The sequence below is a fragment of the Larus michahellis genome, chromosome 8 (assembly GCF_964199755.1).
Source record: "Larus michahellis chromosome 8, bLarMic1.1, whole genome shotgun sequence".
Lineage (NCBI taxonomy): Eukaryota > Metazoa > Chordata > Aves > Charadriiformes > Laridae > Larus > Larus michahellis.
This window is the reverse complement of record NC_133903.1, coordinates 24,305,293-24,325,321: the sequence shown is the minus strand read 5'-3', so window position 1 is coordinate 24,325,321 and position 20,029 is coordinate 24,305,293. Positions and strand designations below refer to the sequence as shown.

The window sequence follows — 20,029 nt, the reverse complement described above, 5'->3', positions numbered from 1 at the left end:
CGCAAAGAGAAATACAGCACAGGCGACCCTGTACCACCGCAAGACCTGCTTGAACTCGTGCCAAAAGGAGAGGTCCGAGGCCCCAAGGGATATTTACCCAAGCCTGGGTGATACCACCTCCCCACATGAGGATGTGGTGGAAAATAATCCCTTTCCCCTTCCCTCAAGCCAGGCTTTTACCGCGCAACCCCCCCTCCCGGAGCCAAGTCCGCGGCAGCGCAAAGAAATGGCAGGTGGGGGCTTTGCAGCTTGGCCCAAGGCTTTACCCCCAGGAGGACGAGGGCTTCTCCCCAACCCTGGGAGCTCCGCAGGGAGCCCCCGGGGACCGCAAGGGGCAGAGGGGTGCCTGGGGAGGGGAGGCGATGCCGATGCCCACCTCCTCCCCGGGCCCGGCAGCCGCGTGGGAGGGACTGACTCACTCCGCAGCGTGGCGGCTGCGGGAAAACCAGCTGCCCGGGAAGAGGAACCGACAAGGTGAAGCGTGTGAGCAGGCCCAGGGCCGGATCCTTGCGCCCAGGGAAGGCGGGATGGCTGTCTCCCCCAAAGCCAGAGTCCTGGGTCTGCCTTCTCAGGGGTCACCCAGTGTCCTCGCCACCACCTGTCTCCCCAGCAGCGCAAAGCCTTTTCTCTCACCCATCCCATCCCCTCCCCTCGCCGGGCCAGTGAAACGGTGCTGCCCTTTGTACAAGGTGCCGATGGCAGGCACGTCCCGCCGCCGTGGCATATGGCACATGAATCATTCACAAAGCTGGGGAATTAATTATTCATCCAAACGAAAGACCAAACACTTTACTAATTGTCCTGGAAGGAAAGGGCTGGGAAGGGGGTGGGAGATGGGGCAGACATCAGGTTGGAGACCGGCACCGTTCATGAAAAGAAAGGAAGAGGAAAAAAAAAAAAAGTCTTGTCTGGTGTGATCAAAGCATTGCTCCGCTTTTGGACTCGGGGCTGTCTCTTTACTGGTTTGCCCTATAGGACAACACTCCTTGCAACGGTACAGGCTCCAGAAGAATAACCCTGTTGGGATGCTGCACTCGTGCTCCGATTTAACCCTTGTATCCACTCCCCCAAAACTTCCTTGCCTGGAGGTGCACTATACTCCCTCGGTTGGGAAAACGCAGGTGTCAGAGCCGGGGCGAGAGCCTTTTCCCAGCCCGGGTGTGCACACACACACATGTGTGCTCTTGCACATGCATCAGGTGCCAGGCACGCTGCTGGCCGCCGGCAACCCCAAAACCGCAAGGAGGTGGAGCATATGAATATTCCTGCACAGACCCATTCAAGGTCGTCCCCCCCCTCTTCCATCTCCGGCCCTCTGAGACCAAAAAGACCACCTAAGACACACAGAACTTGGGTTGTGTGAGGTGCGCTAAACACCAGAGGGCAAAGCATCCTCATGTCTGCCATGGGGGATCCCAAGGGAATTGCAAAAAGGGCACTGGGCACATTCCAGGACAGTCATCCCCGAAGGCAGGCAGCACCTCAATGGGCAACAACCTGCCCTTCCTCGTCCCCACGCTCCTGTTGCGACCCCGCAGCAAAGAGGAAAGCAGCCTCCCGGGAACCGCGCTCTCCTGCTTCACCCCAGCCACAGCCGAAAAATCAGGGCAGGAGCGTGCGCAGGATTCCACCGACGGGTCAGAGGGACAGGCTCGCGGCTGCCGCTGGCCTTTGCAGGGAGAGGACTTGGGTTTTCAGGCCAGCCGTCTGGGTTTGGAGTGCCAAGGCTGTCCTCCGTCGGCACGGGCCGGTGTCCCACCGGTTGGCTCCGGGTTTTGCTAAAGGCACGGCAGTCACCTCCGGCGATCCTTCATTCCTGCCTTCCCTTGGCCATGCTCCACCCCACAAAATCCCTTAATGATAAACCACAGAGCCCAAGGGCTTCACAGAAGGCATCCAGGTGTAGCGGCTGTTATTAAAACCTCCGAAAAACCCTGACGCCAGCTCTTCCTTTTAGTGACCCCAGTGTATTTACCCCGGTTTTACAGCGGCTGCTTCCCCGGCTCCTGAGCAGCACAACTTCACAAGGGCCTTTTGATTTCCATTTCGATTTTCTTTTTTTTTCCCCCTCCCCCCGTCGTTAGAAGTGTTTCCCCACCCCTTCACCTCTCAACATAACGTGTTATTGTATTACCATTGCAACTGCTATAAAAAAAAGCCAGCGCGGTGCTATGATGCTCAGGCTTTGGAGTGTGTGAAGCGCACACCCACCTGGATATTTTCAGAGGGAGCTTAACCCTTCTTTTTCCATGAGCTCCTTCAAATACAAGGACGAGGTGGGCTGGTGTAGGGTCCTCGTTCTCTTTTCATTGCGCTAACAGCACCCCGGGGAGCACAGAGCTGATGCTCCAGTCGCTGGTCCTTCAGGCCCTTCAAGGTCCTTCAACCTCTCCCTCTTGGGACCACCAATTAAGAGGTCACCAAGGTCCCACTGCCCCTCCTGACCATTTCTGAGCATTTCTTTCCCCTTTTTGGTCCAGGACTTGCAGCATCGAGCGGGCCACGAGTCCAGCTTCGGTGCCCAGCCGGCTCTTGTTCATGCATGGGCAAGGCGAGCATCCCCAAGCCCCAGGGGAAACACAGACGTTCCCCTCCCCGGCTCTGCCTCGGAACGAATGAAGGTATTTTATGCACGTTTTCCGCGAAAAATATTTTTAGCTGGGGGAGAACAGGCTGGTTTTTTCAGGCAGCAACGATGATTTGGAAACCACAGGTTATAAACAGAGCAGGTTTACAAATGTGACTATTAGTTCCCCGGTGGAAGCTTTAGCATCAGGGAGTTTTACGTGGGAGTTGATTTCCACCGAGATGAAAAAAAAAAAAAATAAAATCGGGATTTATTGACATAAGAAGCAAACACCAGTTGAAGCCAAGTCAGTGCCATCCATTCCTGCACAGGGTCCCAGGAGACCGCTCACGGTAGCAGCCCCTCGTTAGGCTAATTTACGCCGGGGAAAGCGTGCCCAGGAAATCCCACGGCTCACGGAAACCCCAACGCCATGATGCCACCTCTCCCATCGGACACATGGCAAAAAATAAGTCCAGACAGGAAGAGTAATACCCTGTGTCAACCTTGGAGGGACAAGGGCCAGCAAGTGGGATGCCTGGTCCCTCTAGGGCCATCAGGGATGGATCCTGGGGTGGGTTCTGTTCCCATGGATATCCTCTCTGGTCCATCCTCATGGGATGCATCAGCATCCCAAAGCGGTCAGCACATCCCACGGCGAGTGTTACCCTACGCCTCTGACACTCACAACATCCCCTCCACCAGAGCCACCGCCTCTTGCTAAGTCATGACGAGATCCCAATGACCATTAATCCTCCCGAGCTCAACAGCCTCCATCCAGACACTCACGTATTAATCACGCGTGGCGTTTTAGTCCGCAAAGATCATCCTGAACCTGCCGGTCACCCGCACGCATCCCCCGCGCAGACTTCACCACCCACCTTTACGCAACCGACGCAGCACGAACCGCCAAGCGCAAACCCTCTCCCGCAAGCTGTTTGCAAGTCATTTGCCAGCCGAGGATTATTTGCTGAAGAGATTTGCCAATAATTCAGCGGATCAAACGGGCAAGAGTTTCTCGCAAGGGAGGCACAACCGTGGCGCTGGAGAACGGCAGCTTTGTCGGCACCGCGCTGTAAAAGCAAGGGCTGAAGAGCACAGAGGAGCCAATGATGTGGTCCAGCCTTTCCCCCAGTGACCCCATCATCCCCAAAACTGGTTTTCAGGCTGAAAAACTGCAGGTTGCCTCCTCCACCCATCATACAACAGAATTCACCCCAAAAGCCCGGTGAGTCCATGCCAGGAGGTGCTGGGACGGCTCGGGCAAAGCTGGTGGGTACCCAGGCATTTCTCGGAGAGGGATTCATCCTGCCGGAGCAAACGTCGGCATGCGAGGGGGGCAATGGTGGTGAAGCGGACCCCGGAGGGCTATGCCCCGTAACCGGCAGTGTCAGGGGGACCCGAGCACCTCCCGGCAGGGTGGCCGGCGTGGCGCTAGCAGCCCGGCACGGACAATTGATTTCCTGGCACGGGGCCCGGCGGCGGCACTGAAAGGAGCTGGCGAGGCTTTCGTGAGTGAGTAATTGCCGAGCGCTGACTCAGCACCGGCTCGGTTACAGTCAGCTCGCCCGGAGCCGTGGGGAGGGCAGGGAGAGGTCCGCGGCGAATTCCCCCCTCCCAGCCCAGTGCTTCCCCCCTTGGCCCCGGCCCCAAAGGATGCCCAGGCCAGGAGACGGATGATGGGCATTTCCCAACCACCCGCCCTCTTTCTGCACGCTCAGCCCAGCACCGCAGCTGCACGATGAGGCCGAGACGTCTCCTCTTGTTGCGACCAGGGGTGACATACGTGTCCCACGCTGTCCCCGGAGATGTGACTACCTTTGCCCAGCCCCGGAGCTGTGCCTGGCTGCTCTCCCCACAGCAGCGAGCCCATCAGGTCACAAAGCCCTCCCCTGAGAGTTGCTTTGCAGATGCAGAAGAGGCAGCGGCATCCTGTGCGATGGCCGCACTGCCCGCAGGCAGCCTGTTTGATGCCCACTGAGAAGCATCACCCCACCACCAGCACATCGAGACACCCTGCCTTCACTGGCAGAGGTGGCCCCGCTCCCCAGCAAGGCCATCCCCGTCCACATGGGACCAAGGGAGTCAAAACATTCCCGGTCATGTTCTCCTCAAGTCTTCACTCAAGCATAGTCCCAACCTGCACCTCTCCACCACGGACAAGCAGCACCCATCACCACGTCCCTGGCAGCACCAGGCTCAGCATCCCCTTTCCTCCTCCGAACACCCCAATGGGTGTCATGTCCCACGTGGTACCACTACCCTGCAAGCCAAGAGACAGGACTATGCAGCAAGCAATTCAGGAGAGACTCCAGGTATCTTTCCTGGCTCCCATGCCTCAGTTTCCCAGCCAGACCTGCAGCTGCTCTGCACCCAGCAGAGCTCGCTAAGTGCTTAGAGATCCACAGACACCATCTGTTTGTACGCATCAAACCAGGTACTCTGAGCGTGGCGTTTCCTTCAGCATGCAAAAAACATTGACCATGATCCAGGCACCTTTCCTTGGGACCCCTTGGTGGCTGCAGGCACCCACCTGCCCTCCACACAGCGAGGGGCTGGGGCAGTCACCCTAAGAAGCTTCTGCTCAAGCTGACTGCCACCGTTGGCTAGCACAAGCCCAGATATCCCTGTTCATTTCTATGTCACCAGCACAGCCCATCACACCACAAGCAGGACGCAAATCTGGGCCACGTCCCCAGCAGGTGACACCACCAGTGACAGAACCAGCACCCGTGAAGCTCTGTGCACTATCACCCCCAGCACTGCTGCTGCAAACTGGGATGCTGAGTGAGCACCACCTGGGAAAACAGCCCCACGTGGATCTCGTTCCCAAACCCCCAGCAACGGGCCAAGGCTGGAAAGTGCTTGGGAAGGCAAGAGGAGAAGAGATTTTCCCCCTCTCCACAAGGGGTTTGACCAAAACCTCTCCCAGACCACGTCCAGTTGCTTAGCTTATCAGACCGTGCTCATCCTCACCTCACCCCATGCCCAAACGGGTGACAGGTGTCAGGCCACCAGCTGAGGAAAGCTTGACATGATGCCCTGAGAGCCAGCCCTCCTCGCCCGACGGGGAACCTTGCCCCACCATCAGCAGCCCACAGCAAAGCCAACACAGGAGCCTCCAGTACTGGGAACCATCCTCCCCTCCCTCGGGATGAAGAAACACCACCGACAACAGCAAACCCGCGTCCTGGAGCTTATGTCCCCAGTGGGACGAGTCCCCATGCCCAGCTGCCCAACCCCACCAACGGCCCCACGCCGCCTGACTCACCCACTAAGGACCACGATGAAGTCCATGACGTTCCAGCCATTGCGCAGGTACGAACCCTTGTGGAAAACGAATCCCAGAGCCACGATCTTAATCCCAGCCTCGAAGCAGAAAATCCCGATGAAGTAGGGCTCCGTCTTCTCCTGCCAGAGGGGAATCAGTGACACAGTCAGAGGGGGAGGATGGAGATAGAGCAAACACAGCACCAGCCATTTCACTTTGACCCAACTGACATCCCATCCCACCTTCCCCAGCCCCATCCTCCCCTTTGGGAGCTTTCCTCGCCCTTCCTCAGACAGCATTAACCTTGGAAACAAAAAGTGGGGGCTACAACCCACTCAAGTTGCCCAGTCCCCCTTCTCTACCCCACTTTTTAAGGGACTTAAACCTTCCTTAGCCCTTTCCATGGAGGAGGAGTATGTGACAGCAGCCCCAGGAAGGCTGGAGGGGCTGGTCCCAGAGGAAACCTCTTAGCCTACCACCCTGAAACCAGCAGAAATTGGCTGGTAGGATGGGGTGGCTCCCCTCAGCTGGTCACCCACCAGAACCCCCGACCGGGTTGGCGAGGGACGGACGCAGGGTACTTACTAATCTCCGTGACATGGGCGTCTTGTCGTCCTCGGGGAGGTGCTGCTCGAGGGCCAGCACGATGCAGTTGGCAATGATGGTCGCCAGGATCATGTACTCGAAGGGAGTGGAGAGGAGTTAAGGAGCAGAGAAGCAGCCGAAGATGTCCCCAACCTGCCAGCCCACCCCTGCCCATCTCGTTTCACCCGCTCGTTAGCCGCCACCACTGCTTTCCCTACAGGAAAACGCACACACAGAGCCCAGATTTCACCTCCCGCTGCCCCCCAGGCAGGAGGGTGAAGCCCAGCTGGGACTGTTTGGAAACGAGAGAAGTGATGAGAACTGTGAGCCCTCAGGACCTTCCTCCCTAGAGACCTGCTGAGCACCGTCACCTCCTTCCCAAGGCAATGGGACATTTAACCAACGGCCGTTGCTGGGCTGTGAACTCTCTTGGGAGTGAGACGCTGCTTGTGGTGGAAGCCCAGAAGACAGGCACAAGCATGAAGGTGGACAACCAGGCTCTGACCAGGTTGGGCTTCATCTAGAAAAGTGCTTGGCGTGATCCCTGGCAGCGTCAGGGAGCGTGTCCCTGGCATGGCAAGCTGGTAGCCGGGGCTGGCATGTCCCTGCAACGCGGTGGCCCTGCTGCTTGCCTTCTCTTTTCCATCACAAAGCAGCAGGAGATGGGGCTTGGAACTGAGGGTGTCACAGGCTATCGGCGGCCCCAGTCCTAGAGCATCCCTGACAGGTCCTGGGGTTCCGACCTGGATCAGCCCACCCTGTGCCCTGCATTGGCAAGGCGGACGTGCCCTGGGAACCGAGGGTCCCTTGCCAAGCACCCCGCGGGTGGCAGGGTGACCCCAGACAGCGCTGGGAGCCGCAGAGCACCAGGCTGAGCGTTTGCAGCTCAAGACACTGATGGCGCCTGGGTCTGAGCTCCAGTTCAGGCAGGGCTGAAACTCCCCATGGAGCCATCCCAGCTCAGCCACGCTTCGGTGAGACCCTGAGGGGTGGTGACACCTTATCAGCAGGATTTGGTTGGACCCTTACGAGCATCCTAAACCCTACAGCCATGTCTAGGGCCTTACACACCCCTCTCCGGGAGCAGCCCCCCCACCAGGACAAGTGGCAGGAGACGCTGGCACCTGAGGACCCGAGTGAGTGGGGAGGGGAGGCGGAGGAAAGGGCGGTCAGACACCCTGGGAAAGGCACTCCAGACTCAGCTCCCTCCTGCCTTTGGATTCACAGAGTCCGCCGGGAGCGAGGTGAGGGCGCAGAGCTCCCTCCTCCTGCCTGGCCCACCGCCAAGCCCTGAAAACAAAGCACTTCCAAGCGACAGGACGGCCATATCTTTCCGACTTCCTGTCCATCTTTACCACCTCATTGCAATAAAAGCCCTCTTTGTCCTCAATAACAAAATGAGGTGAGATTCATCAGCAGGTGGCACGCCCTTTCTCCGCTCCCTCCGTGTCAAAAACCCACAGCTCCATTACTGTCACCACTGGGGTCAGCGGGCACCCTGGGAAGGGACTGCCACCTTCCCAAGGCTCATGTCTATGGAAAGAGGGGGTGATCCCACCTGGCATGGATTTGCCCATAAAGAAATCATCCAAGCCGGCACAGGGACCAGGACCCCAGCTGAGCCCTTCCCTACCACACTGGGCTTCTCCAGACCCGGCGGCTTCAGCTTCACACCGCTCAGGCCAGGAGGTGCCAAATGCCGGTGCCATCAGCCCCGGGAAAAGGGATGATTTTCTCTTTCGCAACTTCAGCTTTTGGCTGACAAAGCCACTGGCTACAGAGAGATGCCTTAAACCAGTGGCCCTGAGCCCATGGGCAAGAGAAGACATATGCAGGGCTGGCCATGACCATGGTTAACTGGAAACCATGAATTAACGCTGGCGGCAGCCACCCTGTGCATGCTGCGGCATGCGGCAAGGTGGGAACAGGGCTGGACATCGGATCAGGTCCCCGGCGAGTCAACCAGGAGGGGATGCCAAGGAGAGCCTGCAGGAACCGGGATGGATTCAGCCCAGTAGGGAGAAGAGCCAGGGAAGATTAAGCCAAGGCATTTAAAAGGCCACTCAGTGAAATTAATGGTTGCTAAGTTAAAGGCAAACCAAGAGAGACCGCCGCGGAGCTCACTGCTGCGGGCTCAGACCTTGATGCCAGCCGGGCACAAATTGTGAGCAGCTCCCCGTGCTCGGGGGGATGCCAGACCCCAAAAGTTTTCATCTGAGGCTTCACGCAAGTGAGGATTTGATTGCACGGCTCCTGCAAAAGCCACGTACTTTCTCTGCTTCCCACCTCTGCCCACACACTTCAGCTAATACACAGACTGCGGCGCTTGGCCCCGAGCCACCGGCCTATTTGGGGTCTTTTGTCTAATTTTCCTGAAAGTCTGGGAGCAATTAGCACAGGCTTAAAAGAAAACAGTGCGTTAGCAGGGCGGCGCAGCCAGGTCCCCAGGCGCTAGGCACATTTGCCTAGATGAGAAGTGTGGGAACGGCGCGGTGAGTCCGTCTGTCCGCCCTGGCAGGGTTTAGCACTGCCTCCTCCCCGCTGCGGCCTCTCGTCCCCCGGGGGAAACACCCAGGTAGGAAAATTCCCAAATTTTCCAAAGCCAGCAGTGTGGGAGCCCTGCCCGGCAGTGGCTGGTGGGGGACAGGACCCCTTCTAATGGCTCAGCTCGGCCCTACATCTCCTTGCTGGCTCCAACATCTGGCTCGACAGCATAAGGACGGTGCACATCTGTCACAGCCCCAGCATGGGACCGCGTCCCTGCTCCGCCTCCAGGGAGCGCGTGGCATGTGGATCAGCAAGTATTAAGTCTAAGGGAAACAGGGCTATCGCTGCCCTAAGCGGTGACCTAAGCACGAGGTGATTCTCCGAACCCCACTGGCCCAGTTTTCTTAGGACCCGATCCTGGGCTATCGCATCTGGAGCTGGGTGAGAGCTACAAGCCCCCGTAGCCTCCAGCTGTGCCAGGTTTTGAGAGGCCCAGGGTAAGAAAACCCGCCCCAAGGGACAACGGGAACATCTGGCTGAACCGGGGGAAATTTTATCCACGCGTTTGACTTCTGCCAAGCAAGCATCCTCCCAGCTCAGGGCTGGAGCCCACTGGACAATGCTCTATTACTCCTTTGTTTCCTCTCTCATTAGATGTCTAATTACACAACCTTCCAGCCACCCAAAACACAGAGTAGCACTTGCCTCCCTCCAAGCCCGGTAATGAAAGCCCATCTGCCTCCAGCCTTCTCCTCCTCCTTCGTCTGGCTTCTCCTGGAGGATCATTAGGGAGCTGATAAAAATAGGTTTTCTTATTGATTTATCTCCTTTACCCAATGCTCTCTCCCCTGCACCGTTGACTTGTTTCCTTAGCAACTCGTCCGATCCCAGAGCACACCACACCTGCAGCTCCATGCTTCCCTCCCGGTGCATTTCAGGTGGGGAAGGTGCCCCCCAGGCCACGGAGACACCCCCCACCAGACCCATGCCCCATCCCACCCAGAGCAGGCACTGCAGGCTAACGCCATGCCTGGAGGTGGAGCTCCTTGGCAGGTCTGGCAGAAGCTGGCAGGGAGCACCAGGGAGATGTCCAGCCACCGGTGGATCCTTGCTTCCAGCTGTGACTCCCCTCTTCACCTCGCTCCCTCCACAGCTGGAAGCCAAAACCAGCCCACCCAGAACACCTATATCACTAATGCAGGGAGCGTGCCCAGCTCTAAGCCCTGAAGACGGATTTATGGTGCTGATGGCACATTGATGCAACCTCCCTGAGAGGCTGGGTGCAAAACAAATCCCTCCCTGGCGATGCGGGCTGGGAGCTGTGGAAAGCCCACCTCCATCTCTCCACTTCTGTGACAGTGCCTCCTCCCTGCTGCTGGGCAGGCAGATGCGGAAGGAGCAGAAGAGCCAGAGGAGTGAGGCCACGTGGGCATCTCCAAAAGGGCTCTGGAGGAAGCCTGCCTCAGAGGGGAAGCCTACCTCAGAGAACCATTGAGAAGACCAGGAACGATTTACCCCTCACCCTGCCTGCATCACCCAGCCCAGCCCCAACATCTAGAAACTTAAGTCTCCATTTCCCACCATTCCGCCGGCTTCCCCCAGGACCTGCTGCACGGAGGGGCTTTCCCTGCACGCCAGGCGGCAATGAGACGGAGCTTCAGTTCCAACATCCATGGACTTTATCTTGCTGGTTCCAACTCCGCCACTGCTGCCTGCCCTCACACAGACCTTCCCACACTCCATCCACCCAAGGCACGACGGGAACAAAGACCTACCTTTTCAACATCCCATTCCCTAGGAGGCCCCAACCCTCCTCCTCCCCAGCAGGAAAGCCTCCTCTCCAAGGCTGTTTTCCAAAAGAAACCCAAAATGCCAAATGGAACACAGTCCTACTTCAACTCCAGGGTTCCCCATCCCTACAGCACCTCCCTGGCTCGTCCCCAAGGACACGGAGGGGGATCTTCCCCCAGCGCATAAGGCTATCAAACAGCTGCAGAGCCGTGGCCCCTCAGAGCTGTCCCCATCCCTGGGTTCCACCACCCAGCGCTCCGGGCCCATCCACGCTTTGCTGGGGTTGACAGAAAATGATCTCCAGGAAGACAAGGTGCCAACAGATCCCCAAATGCCACGGCTTTGGAGGCGAGCCAGCTCCCGCGTACCCGTTACGCCAAGCGAAAGGGGCTCAGGAGGGCAAGCGTGGGCTCAGAGCTGTGCTCGCAGCTCCGTGCAGCTCACAAGGGAGCACGCGGGTGAGGTGCTCAGGCCACCGAAATCTCACTACGCAGGCATGCCTCGAGGGGGGACCCTCCGCTTGTTATCTGCGGCCACAGATATTGCTGCTCCTGGCTCCAAAAAGTGGGCAGTCTGGTCTCTGTCAGGGGCTAAAGCAAAAGCAGTGTCAGCCAGGAGCCGGTGGGGGCAGAGCCTGCCCACGTCACTGCCATCCCGTAGGGTTGTGGGGTGCCCGCCTGCCACGTGCCAACAGCTCCTTGGAGAAGCGTCTCCTTCTTCCCCACCTCACCCTGCGCTTAAAAAACTGGAAATCGAATCTCTCTCCTCCTTTTTTTTTTTTTTTTAAAAAAAAAAAAAAAAACAACAAAAAAGAACCACATCATGTGATTTTTCCTGCCTTAACATCAGTTTTTTAACTTTGGTTGCCACAGCAACAGGATGCAACTTGGAGTCACCATGACAACAGCTGCCTCTGTTTAAATTCACCATCTGACAGGCAGCCTCGCTCTCTCCGGCTGTCAAAAAAGATGGACCTGCCATTACACCTACTCGCCCCTCCCAAAAAAAAACAAAACAAAACAAAAAAAAAAAACAAAAAAAAACAAAACACATTTTAAAAATCTGATGAATGAAAGGTACAGAAAACAGCCTTGAAGGAAAAGAAAAGGAAGAAAAAAATAAAATAAAAAGAGGTGTTCTTGGGTAGTGGCAAGGAGGGAGCTGCCCAAGGACGGCACCACATGGCGCAGCTCTTCCCGCGAGGAGGCGAGACCTGCTGAAATCTTGGCTGGCCAGAAGCGAAGGCGCAGAAAACGCTTGCTCGGATGCGGCATAACGCTACCAGGGTCCCCGAGGGGCAGTGCCCACACAGCATCAGAGATGCCCGGGTTAAAGTGGGAGTCATTGCGTGGCAAAACGGTTCAGGCGCGCACCGGCGCGCATCCCATGGAGAAAAATCCCCATGTGTGTTGGACCAGGGACACGCACCGGGGCTTTGTGGACATCCCGGCTGCTCTTGGCCAGCCCAGCACCAGATCTGGTCCTCAAAAGGGCTGAGATAGGAGAAAGCCCTTGCTGTAGGGAACAGCAAGGTCCCCAGAAGACTGATGGACATCCCTGTCCCCTGCCAAATCAGGGGGACGGGTACAGTGGGCACTGTGCACCTACAGCCAGAAGCTGTCCTTGGGGACATAGCCAGAGCCACGCAGTGTCATCTGGCCTTTCTGGGGCGGGAGAGGGATCTTATCCAGGTCAAATGTGATTAAGCGGATGAAGAACCGAGCAGATATAGATGAGTTGCAGCCCATCTCATGTGCTAACTGAATTGCGGCTTTCCAGGCAGCCAAACAAATGAAATCAGGGCTAAAGGCCTGGTCGTCAGCAGAAGGAGAACAGGCAGGACAAGGCTTTGTTTCTGAAGGAGAAGAGGAGTAGGTGTTCCTACAGCCAAACCGGCAGCTGCCTCACGTTTTGAACAGGACCGGTAAAAAGAGCAGCTGCAGCAGAGGTAACGCACTGGGCTTTCCAGTGAGGAACTCAGCAAAGACCCATCTCCCCACAAAGCTGCATCCCAATCCCAGTTGCTCGTGTTTCTCCTCCTTCCCCTCCATGCATCATCCCTATTTACACTGGGAAGCCAAACTGCAGAGGCTGCTGGTTATAATTATACAGTTACCCAGCAGATATACAGGCCTGAATCACCAGTTATTTTTAGCCCTATTACCTAGTCAACTGGAGCTGGATGAAGAAGAGCCTCCACTCCTCCCCGCGCTCCACCCCAGTCCCCTTGGCTTTCCTTCATGCCATGCCTGCTCCGACCCGCAGCGCCAGGGACCAGCCCATCTCCCTCCCGAGGCCAGCAGCTCTCGCTGACTGTGGCCAAAATCCAACGCTTACCTCTCCAAACCACCCTCGCCCTTGCCCAGGAGCGATGCCACAGGCTCCGGGCCAGGCAGCTGAGATGCTCACGCGTTTTCCCCGGCCCTACCAAAAGGCACTGGCTGCACGTGCCAGGCTACAACTACAAGAATGGGAACAACTCGCCTGGCCAACACCGCCAAACTCATCACCAAAAAACCTTTTCCATATCCCCAATCCCTCAAGAGCTCAAGGAGAGCGGAGGAGCTCCGGGGTGGATGAGTTTCCTGGAAAGAGATGGCAGCTAGGCGGGATGCTCAGCTCCCGCACCTGGAGCATGCCCGTTCCCAGCACTCACATGGGGATACGTCACTTACTTCTGGAAAAAAAAAATAAAAAAAATGAAACGAACCCATCTCCCTCATGCATTGCAAATTCCAGGAAAGAATAACGTTGGGGAGTTTTTACCGCGCAGTGGTGAAGCTCTAGTTTCTAGGAGACAGCGGCTGCCTAGAGATGAGACATCACACGGCGCCACACCAGCACGGGACCCCAGCCCACGCCGGGAATGCTGGGCCAGCAGCAGCGCCCCAGCTCTCCTTATTGCTTTAAACGAAAGGCAAAGGCGTGAGGGCCATCCCACACCACGCTGAAAAAGCACACGCATAATTTGGCATATTCTGGAAAAGCAGGCAGGCCGGCCTGGCCGCTGCCCTGCAGGGCTGTGAGCTGAGCTGCCACGTTCCCATCCTCGCCACCGCACCAATGCTCCCGCAGCCACCCACCCAGCGGGCGCTGCCGGCAGAGGCGGATTTAGGGATGCCGTGGGGAATATGGCCTCCTCGAGCTGTCCCTTCACCCCCAGGTCACCCCCCAACCCTGGGGGCTTTGCGGCTCCCCAGCTCCTGCCTGGCAGAGGTTCAACCTGACGTGTTGGAGCTGCAAGGGGACTATTTCCCCGATGATGCTCAGCGGGGCGGGTGAGTGACCTGTCCTGCATCCCTGTGCCTCGCTGGAGGGTTTCCCCAAGGTACCTGTTGCACCAGACCGAGGCATCGCCGCTTGGCACCTGGGCAGGCTCTCTGCGCCCGCCGGAGGAGCCGGCAAGTTAACCAACAAGTTGCAGGGAGAGAAAGCGGCAGCGGCAAGAGCTGCATGTAATCACCACTGCAGAAGACGGCACAGGGAGGGTCCCTAAAGCCAAAGCATGGCCACGCTGAAGTTTTTAGGCTCAGGTCCTCGGTGGAGGCAAAGCCCAGGAAGGGTCTCGGGGGGCAGGGTGCCGAACCCAGGTTGATGGGGAGCTGCGTGCTGCGGTGCTGGGCACCAGCCAGGGCACCCGGGGGCACCCGCAGGGAGGGCGGAAGGGGAGAGAAGCGCACGGGGGTGTATAAAAGGATGGAGGAGCAGGGGAAAGGAGCCAGGGGGGTCTGCATCCCCCACCCAGCCCTAGGAGTGGGGTGCTTGGGATAAACCTCAGTCCCTGGGATAAACCTCGGTCCCCTGCGCCAGCCCCCCAGGGAGCCACAGGGCACAGCCAAGGTTTTCAGCATTTCCCCTCTGCCGCAAGGAGGGGGGCAACCGGTTCCCAGAGCCACAGTCGGAGGCCGGGGGGCTGCAGGGCGAGGACGGCTGTGCCCCTGCCAGATGCGATTAGCAGCAACAGGGGCACGTGCAGGCAGGCGCAGGAGAAGACAAAGCCACTGCACAGCAGGGACCAGAGATTTGTGGGCTCCCCGGGGTCTATCCCCAGCAGGATGGGTAAACTCTGGGCAGGGTGAGGTGGCAAAACTCGTTGAGACATAGAGGAAAGGCCGTGACCCCCCCACCCAGCCACACACACACACAGAGAACACCCTAAAGCATGCAGGGTTTAACCGGGATCAGAGTCCCCCTCCTGGCCAGCACAGGGGGCTTCCAAATCCAAGACTGAGGAGGGACCGGGGGGCTCCCCGCGGGGAGAAGGGGCTCAGCTCCCCACCAAGGGCACCAAGCAGAGCACAGGAGGGGAAGCAGCAACAGGGCAAGGAGAACATTCCCTGGGGACAGGGGGGACGGGGCACCCCTCTCCGCACGCCGAAGAAGAGCAGAAGGCAGGCGCTTACCTGCCGGCTAGTGCCACACGCACGTGTCCTGGGCAGCCACCAAGGCAAATCCAGGGAGCAAGGGGGGGGCTCGCAGGGGGCGCAGAAAGGATATGGCCAGTCGATGAGCTTCTTGGCATATTTCCTGACTATGTTCTCTTCCCCAAAGAGGAAGAGCGATCTGTTGACGGTGAAGCAGTTCTGCCGGACGGGGATAGGGTTGTACAGAGCCATAGTCCGGGCTCTCTGCGCTTTGGTTTGCTTGAAGGCTCCTGGGGTCCCTCCCGCAGGGGCAGGAGGTCCTTGCCGGCTCCTGTTCTGATCGGAGCCCCCATCTCCGGAGCCCAGCCTGCCGGCCACCGCCTCCCCAAAACGAGCCATCCTAGAAGAAAACACACAGGTGAGCCAAAGCAGCACCACCGAGGTGGATGGGGGGGGTGGGGGGGGAAGAGAAGAGGGAGGGGGTTGCGGGGCGCAGTCCCAACCACAGCCCCCTCCTCCTCTCCGGATGATGCTCAGCTCCGTCTCTCCTCCATCCCTCCGGGGGAGCGGGGACCCGCGCGGAGAAGGAGAGGCGGCAACGCGTGGCACGGGGCTCAGCGGCACGGCATGGTGGGCAGCTGGATGCCTCCCATGTGTGTCCCCCCCGCCGCCAGCCACACGGGCAGCGGGGACGGCAGGGACCCGTCCTGCGTGCTCGGCGGAGGCCGCAGAGGCACCTTCTGCCACGAAGCAAGGGGTTAAACCCAGCCACATCCTTCCCACCGCTCTGCCTGCAAACCCAAACCAGCGCTTTTTAACCTCCTCCCTTTCCCAGCAAGGCGAGCCCGGGGACTGCCTGCCAGGCAGGGAAAAAGGCTGGGATCCAAGTCCTTCCATCCACCCCGGTCGCAAAGGAAGACGCAATTTGGTACAGCACCCAGCGCAGCGGAGGGGAGGCCAGGGGAACAGGTTGCAGCGTGGTCCAGCCTAGTTGGAGCCAAGTGTCCAACTCCCTCCTCCCGGCTCCATCTTCAGCAGCCCGCAGGAGCCCGGCCACCCATCCGCTGGCTCCCGGGGGCAGCGGGCAGGGATGGCGGGCAGAACCTCCGGGCAGGCACCGGCGGCGGCAGGGATGCTCGGCCCTTTGGCTGCCAGGGCAGGAGCTCTCAAAGGCGACGCCGGCTTCCCGCAGGAGCCGGGGCCACGAAATTAAAGGCTGCCGGCGCCTCTGCAGCTCGGGGACAGCTTGCTTTAATGAAGTCAGTGGCAACACAGGCGCACACAAGCGCGCACACACGCACGCACGCCCGGCTCGCTCCCTCGCTCCATCCAGTGCATTCTTTTGGCAAGCACGGGAGCTGCCGCAAAGGAAAGTCAGAGGCGAGGGGAGGGTCTGAAGGGAACAAAGGCAATGGGGGAGGCCCCCACCCTGCAAGAAGCCCCCACCCTGCAAGCTCCCCGCCTGCAAGAAGCTCCCCCCACACACACACGCACCCCCCAGCCCCGGCTGCCGAGGGCTTTCCAGCACATGGGTGTTCCTAGGTGAGTGGCTAAACTGGGGCGGGGGGGGAGGTAGTAGGGGGCAAAGGGGGGGGGGGGGGAGGGGGCTCTGCCTCCCCCCTGCCTGCAGGGCAGGCGAGAGGCTCACCCCATCTCATCCCGCACCGAGCATCTCCCCAGCCACATGCACCCAATCCCTGGGAAACTTCGGGGCTCCCGCTTCCCTGCCGGAGCCGCCCCGATGCCAGCGGCTGCCCGGGGAGAGCCCTGCTGCTCCCCCTCGCATACAGATGAGCCTCCTTAGCACACCCCCCACACCACCACCCCCTTCCCAACCCCCGCCTCGGTATTTTCTTTTTGACGCTATGTTGGCCAGAGGAAGCAGCAGCTCATCGGAGAGGTGTAAACAACCCTGGCTGGACGTGTCCCTGCAGCGGCTGCCACGGGGGAAGGGGGGGGGGGGGAGGGGTGGCCCTGGGACCAGTCTGGCATTGACCCCGCTCCCCCCAGCCGTCCCACGGGCAGAGGACCAGGGACCCGACCGTGGAGGCGAGGGCACAGCACCAGCCATGCAGGTGCTGCGGGCACCCAGGGATGCTCAGGCTCCCCTGGGGTCTGGGTGAGGGTGCTGCCTGCCCAACCGCCTTCGGGGGAGCCCACCTGGCCCTCTTGCACACACAGGGGAGACGCAGCTCCTCAGGGGCATCCCCAATGTCCTCCCTACCCAACAGGCAGGGCACCAGCCTCACCGCCCAGCACACCCTGACACCCTGCGACCTGTTCACACATAGGATCCCCCGCCCTCCCCTTTCAACCCCACATCCAAAGGGGTCCCCCAGGGCCTTCAGCGCTCACTACCTGCCCTTCCCGCAGGAAGAGTGCCCACAGCTTCAGGCAGTGTCACAAGTCACCCTGTGTCCCCTCAATGCTCTTCCCCTGTCCCCCCTACCACAAGCAATCTGCTCTACAAACAGCAGCTGCTGCCCTGTCCCCCCCGGATCTGCTGTGCAGCAGCCAGGAACACTTTGGGCATCTCAAAAAAAAAAAAAAGAAATTTAAAAAAAAAAAATAATCAAGCCCTTAATCACATAAATCGTTAACTCATTTGGACAAGGGCTGCTCCCTCAGTGCAGCCTGGCAGCACCTCACCACAGACTTTCCCACCCTGCAGGCGCTAGTGTGACCAAATGGCCACGGAGCTCGCTTTTCCGCACCGGCTTTTACCGGTGCATGGCCAGGAGCCCTTGGGCTGGCTGAGTGAGGAAGGATCAGGCCCTCCTCAGCAAGGTAACAGAGGAGTGTTTACAAAAAAGGTTGCAGGATCATTCCCCCAACCTCAGCCAGACACCGAGAGCCCACCAGCTCACCACGATGCCCATCTGCTGCATCCCTACTTGACTTTCCTTCTCCAATTAGCCTTTAAACAGAGGTGGGTGTAATTGAGGGGTTTCAGCAAGCCCCCCAGCTTTGCCACCACCACACTGCAGCACAAAATGGAGCAGGAGTGGGTAGATCCCTCCCAAAATGCTTCCCAGGCCACCAGACGACCCCAGCACAAGCCAGAATGACCCTGGGCTTTCATTCCACTAACAACAGGCAGCGAGGAGGCCACGCCAGCTACCAACTAATTACCGTCCCTTCGATTCATTCCAGGCAAGACGCTGCCCTAAACGAATCAATTATGATTTGTGGCTCATCCCCTTTGCCTCCTCCTCCTCCCCACCACCACCAGCGCAGCATCAGGAGCGATGCCACTCTTCCCACCTTCCAACCCTTTAAGCCACTGTTAATTAAGCTCAAGGCTGGGCTGATTGCCAGGAGCAGATCCTCAGCCCCGCAAGAGCTCCTGCCTCGGCTACACCCTGGCCCCCCCAGCTCTCTCCCATCCCTCTGAGCCTGCAGACAAGCCTCCACCCAGCCTAAACGCTCAGGCTCTGGCTGGTACCCAGAGGCCAAGGAGGATGGGGAAGGCTGGACCCAAGCGCTTCCCCTGCATCCCCTGCCCCGCTCAGAGGCATCATGGCTGCCTCACCGCTCGGTGCGAGGGGCTGAGGAGGAGGAAGGCAGCATTCCTCCTGTCCCCTCCGTCCCCCAGGGATGCCAGCCTTACCTGGACACCTCTTCTGGGGCAGCGGGTTATCCCCTGCACCCAGGGGTTCGCTCTCAGCTCTACTCTATATTTGCTGCTGCAGAGCAGAGGCGCAGGATGACCCCGCTGGGAGCCTCTCTCCTGCTCAGACGGTGCTAAAGGATGGGATATTTATGAGAAAGCAGCTCCTTAAGAGAAGACTGAAAGAAGAAAAAAAAAAAAACGTCTCTGGCTATGCCAAGAGATGCAGGCTCGGTTTCCCAGGATGTTTATTGCTGTTCTCGTCTTGACCCTCACCCCAGCACGCTGGGATTGGTGAGTCAGGGAGAAGCGTGGCTGATGCCCGCATGATTCAACATGGCACGGAGATTTAGAGCCAGCTATGTGGGGCTGGTTTAGGTGTTTTTTTGGGTTTTTTTTTTGTGAATGAAGGAAGTCCAAGAAGACAGGGCAACAGCGGGTGCTGGGACAGGAAGGCGCTTGGGATGCGCTGGGTTTTGCAGAGACGGGCTAATTCCCCTCCGCATGCTGATATTGCCATCCAAGCCGCCTCCTTGCTTCCCCCCCCGCCCCCCCCCACACCTTCCCAGCCATGCCACTACCCCTGCACGGTGGGGCACCAGCGTAGACACTGGGCTAACCCCTTCCCAGGGGAGGGCCAAACCCTCCCCATCACCTCCAGCACCGCCTCCGCCGCAGGGACGCGGGCCGGGGCCGGTGCGCCCGGGCTGCCGCCGCTCCGGCATTGCCATCTAGCGGCGGCTGCCCCCTCCCTGCAGCCCCCCCGCGCCGCTCGTCCCAGCCTCCGGCAGCCGGCTGCAGTCGGGGGGGCGGGGGGGAGCCGGGCCGAGCCCCCCCCCCCCCCCGCCTCCTTTGCCTACCCTTCCCGTGGGGCGCTTTGCGGCAGATGCACAAGCGTCCCCCCCGCTCCGCGCAGCTATTGCATCCCTTCGCACGGCTCAGCAGCCTCCGGCTCACCCCGGGCGACCCAAAATCTCCCACCTCCGTATTGCTGGTTACAGGCAATACCGTTAAAAGCATCCTCTGCCGAGCCCCGGGTCGCTCAGGGAGCCGAAGGCTGCTCCTCATCTCGGGGACAGCATCGGGCAGGGGACAGAGCCCTCAGGCAGCCAAGGCAGGGTCTGGAGTCAGGGGACAGGCTCTGCTTCGGTGACCAATAGTCCCAGGAGCTCTGATGGGCTGCGCTCATCTTAGAAAGTGGCTTTTGGCACCCTGATTTGATTTTATTTTTTAAATAAGGCTTTAGTTATGCTGGGGGGCGGGGGGGGGAAGAAAAAAAAAACAACTAGGATCAAATGAGAATCATCTACGGTGCTCTGGCCAAATTTCAAATTGGGACTGGGTAGCTGTGACTC

At 59.0% G+C, this 20,029-nt stretch overlaps 1 protein-coding gene across 1 annotated transcript in view; it reads right to left on the bottom strand.

Moving 5' to 3' along the window:
- CACNA1E (calcium voltage-gated channel subunit alpha1 E) overlaps positions 1 to 20,029 on the bottom strand; it is a 144,931-nt gene that overhangs the window by 83,061 nt on the left and 41,841 nt on the right. Inside the window, exons 3-5 of the mRNA XM_074599028.1 lie at positions 15,198 to 15,464; positions 6,423 to 6,528; positions 5,838 to 5,977 (exon numbers count right to left, since the gene is read on the bottom strand). Coding sequence (XP_074455129.1) covers positions 5,838 to 5,977; positions 6,423 to 6,528; positions 15,198 to 15,464 — 513 coding nt within the window. The remainder of the gene's footprint in view (positions 1 to 5,837; positions 5,978 to 6,422; positions 6,529 to 15,197; positions 15,465 to 20,029) is intronic.